The sequence below is a fragment of the Condylostylus longicornis genome, unplaced genomic scaffold, assembly GCF_029603195.1.
Source record: "Condylostylus longicornis isolate FDR11 unplaced genomic scaffold, ASM2960319v2 ptg000110l, whole genome shotgun sequence".
NCBI lineage: Eukaryota > Metazoa > Arthropoda > Insecta > Diptera > Dolichopodidae > Condylostylus > Condylostylus longicornis.
Window position 1 is genome coordinate 2,595,292 of NW_026578078.1, and position 8,286 is coordinate 2,603,577.

General features: G+C 28.1%; 2 protein-coding genes across 2 annotated transcripts; one reads left to right on the forward strand and one right to left on the reverse strand.

The window, feature by feature from the left end:
- The first annotated feature begins 269 nt into the window (after positions 1-269).
- LOC129614509 (FAST kinase domain-containing protein 4) lies at positions 270-2,441 on the forward strand. Its single transcript, XM_055529154.1, has 6 exons — positions 270-414; positions 490-617; positions 692-1,637; positions 1,688-1,956; positions 2,009-2,078; positions 2,148-2,441. Exons 2-6 carry the CDS (start codon positions 491-493, stop codon positions 2,359-2,361), a joined length of 1,626 nt encoding a protein of 541 aa, XP_055385129.1. The 5' UTR covers positions 270-414; position 490; the 3' UTR covers positions 2,362-2,441.
- Positions 2,442-2,443: 2 nt separating this feature from the next.
- On the reverse strand, positions 2,444-6,324 carry LOC129614487 (IQ and ubiquitin-like domain-containing protein). Its single transcript, XM_055529091.1, has 12 exons — positions 5,957-6,324; positions 5,731-5,873; positions 5,316-5,428; positions 5,031-5,248; positions 4,773-4,926; positions 4,520-4,712; positions 4,211-4,377; positions 4,017-4,149; positions 3,677-3,789; positions 3,050-3,158; positions 2,835-2,916; positions 2,444-2,775 (listed from the first exon to the last, which is right to left on the reverse strand). Exons 1-12 carry the CDS (start codon positions 6,322-6,324, stop codon positions 2,529-2,531), a joined length of 2,040 nt encoding a protein of 679 aa, XP_055385066.1. The 3' UTR covers positions 2,444-2,528.
- Positions 6,325-8,286: the final 1,962 nt, after the last annotated feature.

The following is an 8,286-nucleotide window of genomic DNA, read 5'->3' on the forward strand; positions in this document are numbered from 1 at the left end:
TTATCTTAGATCTATTATTACGAAAATTATTCAGCATCAAATTAAAATTAGCTGAGCGCTGCAAGGTTTACATATGCGACTTTCTTTAAACTCAGATGGAATCGTAGATTTTGCTGTATTAGGTAAACAGTGACTTAGATACAAAGTTTTTTGTTAATAGTAATGTTTAAAATTTTTCATTTTGACAATCTTTGTTGTTTTTCCTGAAATGCTATCAGTTTGGCAATATTGTTTAAAATATTTGACAATTAATTTAATGTCAAAATTTATGGAGGTTGTCAAAATCTGATCTTATAATTTGTAAGTAGGTATGAAATATTAAACTATCTTAAAAAACAATATTCTGTGCTTAAAACTTAGAAAACATTAACATCTTTCTCAAATATTTTCACTTATCTTCTGGAAAGATTACAGGTAATTGTTTTTCGTTTCATTAAACTTTTGATACCGTTATTAGGTTATGTAAACAAATTTGTATAATTTTTTCAGTATGTTAAGATTTTCTTTAAGAGCACTAAACCCCTTACAAAACGTTGTTAGAAGAACTGCGTCCATGACAGCACCTGCGAATTCAACAACAGAATTGGGTGAGGGTGGAAACGAGAGAAAAGCAAGAGGTAGGATATATACGTAATGCCTAAAATACAATTTATGTGTACATATAAGTATGTGTGTACATACAAAATTTTAGGTTCTATGGTTGCTGCAGCTTTCGCGTCTTTAAAAGAAGAACAGGTTTTAAATAATGATACTTCTGAAAAAACTGATTCTGTGACAGAAAAAATCATAAATGCAAAAACAGTTAACGGTCTTCTTGGAGTAACTGAAACGCAGACATCTCTTTCTAGGAAACATGCACTTAAAGTAGTGTCTATTTTAGCAGAATGGAGTTCAATTAACCGAGTTAAACTAAATGAGTTTGAAAATGATCCTAGGTTTTTAAAAGTTTGTCGAGTTCTGGGTCGTACAGTAAATCAAAAAAACAATGGTAACAATAACGTAAATCAAAATAAACGTGCATCTGGTTTCAGAACAGATGACTTAAACATGGTACTGGGTGTTACTGGTGATGATGAAGCTGCAAAACTTATAGCTAGTATAAGTCCAAGCCAAATGGTGAAAGTTATGACTACATTAGCTCAACGCAAAAGAAGGAGCACGCCTTTGTTAAGGTCTTTGGCTTATAACTTAAGTAGTAGTTCAGAACAATTAGATTTAAAGCAATGTGCCGATGTTCTCTTCGCTATGGCGTCATTAAATTTTCCAGATTCTGTGCTTGCCGCAAAAATTTGCTCTGATATTCAAGTGACGCTATCAAAAAATACCAATAAATCTGCAGTTGTTGGTTCAATTCTCACAAGCTTAGGTCTCTTAAGGTACAGGGATATTGATGTGTTAGAATCTCTGTCAAGTTGGGTAGTTAGACACTACGATGTCACAAGAATTCAAGATTTTAATGCTCTGCTCTTAACGTTAGCAATTTTAAATTACAAGCCTTCGGAAATTGAAAAACTTAAAAATTTTGCTGCTCAAGTTACAAGGCAGGATTTGACTAAACCATTTGATTGGCTTAACCATGTTTGGACTCTAGTTTTGTTAAGGATAGCTGACGCAAAATTAGTTGAATCCGTTTTAAGGTAAATATTTAATGAACTGTGCTATTATAATGATACGTTTTTCCTATTAGTAATGACTTTATCAATGAGCTTAAGAAGGAAAAGTTCGGTCTCACTCCAAATTTAAAAATGAAACTTTTGAACGTGAATGGTTATGCACAATTGCTGCTTGAGTCTTATTCTGGGCCATTAATTCAAGATAATAACGAAATAAATGGTGTTCCTATGGCACATAACAAATCAAAACAAATTTTAATTGATGGTATGCTTGATGCTCTAAAAAGCTTAACTTCTAAAAATGCCATGAGTCTTGTCGATAGCAAAATGGGTTTCTTAATAGGTAGATATAACATAAGTATATTACAATAAAATACTTATAAATTATCTTTTAGATGCAAAATGCTTATTTGATTTTAATAGAAATCCCTTGCCGTTTGACAGTAAAAAACCAGATGCTATTAAGTAGGTTTATTTATTGTGAAAAACTTTCGGTTTCTTTTTGGATAATATATATTTTTATTTTGTCTATAGGGTTGCAATTATGGTCGTAGATTTTCATGATTTATGTCATGGTACAAATAAATCTCTTAATGGTATTATGAACCTATCATTTGATTTATTAGAAAAACTTAATTACAAAGTACTTCCCGTTCCTTATCACGATTTTAACAATAGCGATAAACTATTAAAACGAGTACAGTATTTAGAAGGAAAATTTAAAGAAATTGTAAATAAAAAAAATTAGTCAATTATTTTAAAAACTAGTGTTGTTTTTAATTTTAATTTAATTTTTAATAAATCAAAATAATACATACAATTATCGAACAAAGATGAAAAATAAAATTTGATTGTTTTAATGTTTGAATTTTTGTTTTAAATTTTGATCATCAGACAGCAGAAAAAAATAATCGATTATATTGCTTTTTGATTAAGGCCAACTTTCCACCACTCACCGGATTCTACAAAATCAGTTTCAACCGCTTGTAGACGCTTAAATGCTGTTCTTCCAAGCAAATGCTTATTCTTTATCATTTTTCTAATACCTTCATCGTATGTGTCTTCTAACCTGTTTAGCTTATTGTGGTGACGAGCTTCCGCTGATGTAAGACAAACACAATTCCAAGGGGACCAGTCATCAGCTTTATTCCAGCGTGGGAGGCTAAAAATATATATTATTTAGCTAGTGTTTATAAATATACATTACATTCAAAAAATTACCGTAAGTCTTCTATATCACTGCATTTACTTAAAATAGAGTGACCATGCCAAATTTTGCAAATAATGTATTTAATATCTTCTTCTTCATTATGAATTTTTAGATATGAATTTACATATGTATGTATATAAAGATCAAAAACAAGTTTTCAAAGTGAAAATATTTGTAATTAATAAATCATAATCTGGGAATGTCTTATAATTATTATTTGTTTTACCTTGTAGAATGAAAGCATAAGAGCTTAAAGTTCTGCGACTTCTTTCGTCTCTTTGAATTGATCTCAGTATAGCTTTAAATACCGAATTATCAAGAACAGATGTCGTGTTCTATGAAATATTTAAAAAAATATAGGATAATTTACAAATGTAAGTGTGTACATAATTATAGCACTTGAAAATTCATTATATTTTTACATTTTCTATTTTAATCATGAATTGAAAGGCCAATTTTGAATGCCTACTGAATTTGGATTTTTTCCTCAAGTAGAACATCTTCACTAATTTGAATTATGAACAACCGAGCCTAAGTTGTTGGTTTTGGTTTAGTTTGAAAGTTTAACAGATTACTCTGATAGACTTCAGCCAAAATGAAAAGTTGAAAAAATTGTTAGTAAAAAATTTTTTTTATAATAAATGCATATATGCATTTATTATAAAAAAAAATTAGCAAAAACCTTAAATTCGTATGTACATACATATGTACATACGAATTTTAGGTTCATTAAACTTTCATATTTACATATTCTATTTTTCTAGGACGTGAAAAGCCAAATTCAGAAAACATTTATAGTTGGCACTTCATATTTGAATTGAGCAAAAACAAATTTAAAACAAGAAAATATTACCATTAAATAAAAACAACGGTTACAAGTTTCAATCGATGTTTGCCTGGTTCTTAATGCAAAATCATTTATAGGTTTTATACATTTGCAAGTATCGCACATTCTTGTTTCTGGCTCTAACAAACAGTTAAAAAACATACATATATATATAAACTATATTAGTAAGCAGTTTCTTAAATAGTTTTTCGTAATTCGGAATTTTATAATTTTAATTAAATAACAAGTAATAAAATCAACAGCGAGCTGTTAAGGACAATACATAAGCATAAGTGAAATAAATTTATTTTATTTTCTTTTGAAAACTATTAATTATTAACAAGCAACAAACTTCCATCTAACTTACTATCAGGCTTCCTGTCTTTACAGTACTTAATAATATCTAAGAATAATAACTGTTGTCGTTTATGCAATACATCTAGTTCACAATGCTTAGTTGCCAGAAGCATATTTTTTTCACGTTCAAATAAATCTAAAATCTATAAAAAGTAGAATATATGTAAATCTATAAAAAGTGGATGGCTTATTAAAAAATATTACTTCGTTAACTTGAGCTGTAACATCTTCATTTTCTAGGGCTTTTTTCGCCTTATTAAGAGTTTCAATTCTTTTTGATTTACACTTGGTATTTTGCTTCAATTCTTGATAAATACTGTTAAGATATCTTACACGTTGTGTACGTAAAAGATCCATTTCAATTACTAAATCTATTAAATAATTTATTTATATATGCGTATGATTAAAATTCAAAAAAAGATTATTTTATGTAAAACTTATTTAAATTTTTTCTTTTTTAAATATGTACATATGTATGTATCTAGATATGTAGATTAGTTACAATTTTATTACTTTTGTAGCCAATCCATTTGATGGGCTTCGACAATTTCTCGAGCATTTTATTTTCTTTTATTTCTTTATTAGCCTCTTTAGCAATTTGTTTTTGGTGTTCAATTCCATTTATTAGTTCGATTTCCTTGTCTAATAATAGATTTAATTCGACAATTCTAGGGCCACCATCAAACATTTTCTTTATTCTGGCAGTCTATTTTGTCAAAAAATTGATAAATAAAAAATTTAAAATTTAAACAAATCGTGGTGTTACTTCTGCTTGCTTCCAACGTCCAACTTGTGCCATTAACATTTCAAAATCTTCTCTTGTCGATGAAAATGTTTTAGTTGCTGCTTCATTTGAAAATCTATCAATATACGTATCGCCTCTTGTTTCTTCTCTACGAGCTTGTTCGGTTTGTAACCGGCTATATAAACAGAAATATTTTGCTTCTTACTAATATTATTGGTTCAAAATCATATTAAAAGTATATGTATGTGAGTATATAGGCATCTGTTTTTCAGACTTTACCGAAACTCCCCAGCGGCTTCTTTTATCAATCTTTGCCACAAATAGCGCCTCCAATTCCTTTGAATCAAAACTATATTAGCAAATTTACTTTCGCTTTTCTTTTTTTCATCATGTGGTTGATATTTCCTTGGAATAATAATAACATCGTTAGCACTTTCCACGTTAATTATATTATTTGAATTGCCAAAAGCTTGTGTGGAGCTATCTATCATTGTATCCTTAAACAAAGACATTATTTAGTATTGAATAGAAAGTTATAATAACAATAAGAAAAGAAGTTCATACAATGGATTTTGTATGTTCAAGTACTGTTTGTGTATCTCTGCTGTAAATTCCAGAAGTTTTAATTTTTTCCACTGGTGGTCCAGTTTGCGTAAAAGCGTCGAAGTAATCGATTCCTGTAACGTTTTTTTTTTAAACAAATAAACGACATTTTTGTAGGTTCCAAAGCAAATTTCCAAATAGTATCAAAATAAGAATTAACAAATGCGATTAAATATGTTCACTTATTATATAATAAACAAACTTGTTTACGAATAAGAGATTATTGAAACATAGTAAAAAAATACATAATACATTTAGATACGTATATACACACATATCTACATAATAGAATTATACATTCATAAATTTATGAATGTGTGTATATGCATATAGGTACACTACTTGTCTTATTTGCCACAAGCGATATTAAGATTACCTGTTACCTTATCCTTATAACCTCCCAAAAAAGGTTTTAAAATTGATTCGTTATGAATTTCAACTAGAATATCTTTACTTTTAGTATTTGTGGTTTCATCTTCTGGTATATGGACGGTAATAAAATCGGCCAGGCGAAATTTGCTGCAATTTATCACAAAAACAGTTTTATTTTAAAGTACGTATACAAAATTTGAACCAGCACATATTAATTATCTTGATCTTACCTATAATATACATGTAAATTTAGTTCAGGGATTTTTCCGTGTTCAGTAATTGCTTTATCGGAAATCTCCAAACAAAACTCAACGATACCGAACTCATTGCTACATGTTTCATATAAACGATAATCGTCGTCATATTCACCTTCAAACTGCCTTAAAATTAAAAATTTTGGATCAACTTCAAATTTTTTTCCAATATCTTGTTTTATTTCAGCAATTGTAAGACAATTTGGATAAACTTGTGCTACCATTTCAGTATCAGATATTTGAAACTTTACGGTAACTTTTCTATATTCAAAAGCACTGTCGTCAGGAATATTCTCTTCTCTTTCTTCCCTAACCGTTTCTTTAGTTTGAGAACTAGTATCCATAATTTTAAGTTTTTGCTTTATTTAATATTATTTGATTTAGAAAATGATTTATAATAAAAAACAATAGTTTTAATTTTTGGATTTATTGACAAAACATTAAACAAAAACCGATTTCGTTTTTGGTTAAAGATGATATTAACTGCATATCGTTTTCTTTGCAGTAAAATGCAAATAAACAATTTTGTTTAGATGAAATAAATTATGGCACAGTTACCATAGTTTGTTCTTATTTTACAAATGTGTTATTTTTACAACAGTGAAAAAGGTGTCAATTCGGGTCAGCAAATTTACATACTTACATTCATTCACATATTTAAAGTTATATGTATGTACATCTTATTTCAAACCTCATCTATATATACTGAAAGAAAAATAACTTTTTTATACACATATCTTTGTATGTATGAACATATGTATATCCCTACGTATTTTAAGCGCATATATACTTATTTACTATATGATTTAAAAAATACTGTAAAGATAAATTCGTTTTAATGTTCATTTAAATGTATATGTACATAATATTGTGTATAAATATTATTGTCCGAGTATCCGCACATGGACTGAGTCCACTTTATCAGTAACACTATTTCATTTATTGTACAAACATAAATATCACACTAATCACTTTATTTAGTACAAAGTTATCAATATCCTTTTATTCAATATCCTTTTGCTAAAATTCCTGAAAGTGGGAATTTTTGATAACTTGAAGCTCGTCGAATATAGGCAGAGACGCTATTCACTATTCTTAGCGTGAATGTCAATAAAATTGATTTCAAAAATTGAAAAATGGAAATGGTTTTAAGTAAATAATAAAAATATTGATTGAGGTTTAGAAAGAAAACTTTTGTAAGGCAACACCACTGAATTATAATAATACAATATTGATACAATAGTAAATATTGTAGCTTACATTCACATTTTTTTAACATAATATTATTGAGTCTAATTTGGTTTAATATAATATAGTTTTCAAAAAAAGGGGCTATAAACTATGTCAAAGTGCTGAAGGTGCTTCTAACTTAAAAAGGAATTAAAAAAAGAATACAGTAGTGCTTAACATTTAGGTTTCTGCAACTATGAATTTAGGTTTCTGCTAACAGGGCGTGAAGTTACTTTTTAAATAGAATATGTACATAATTCGAAAACGCATACTTGCAAGACGGATTAAAAAAATTTTTTATATGATGCATTACAGTTTTTACTCACTTGAAATTTTTCTAATAGAGTTCCTACTCCTAAGGGAAAGCTTCATAATAACAATGCAAGCATAAAAATTCTGCCAGAAAGGTGTGCATATAAGCCTATTCGACTGATATATCGTACTTAATTGGTATGTGCACAAGTAATAAAAAAAAGTCGGATCAAACCAATGGTTTGTATTGTAGCATTTTTCCTTTCAATAAGTGAAAATACTGCTTTTAAATGTAGTCTATTATGTAGACGTACCACACTATTAAAACTATTTTCACTTATAAACGAAACTATTTCTAGGATTGCATATATTTAGGATGAACGATTTAAGCAATTTTTGAAATAAAGAAAAAAATAAATAAAAAAATGCTCGATTTGCGTAAGCTAAGAAAAATATTTATATTTTTTAATGTCATGGATTTTACCGTTAGCTTCTTGCGTTTATAGAAATTTGAAAAATTTGAAGCTTGCGGTTTCGGAAATATAAGTCGTCAAAAAGTAAGTAAAATTTTTAAGGAGATAAGTAAAATTTTTCTTCTACGGAAATAAGTTTCTAGTAAAGATCTATGTACATATTAAATTTCAGCTTTCTATTTTCAAGGGTGTCGAAGTTTTGTAAACATGTCCACGGACGGACGGATGGACAGATTGAAACTAATAAGTACTTTCATTCAAAAAATTTACTAAATTAATAACAATTTTTATGAAAATATATTAAATTTGTATTTTCTAGATATACAGTTTTGAGTAAAATAATATAAAAAT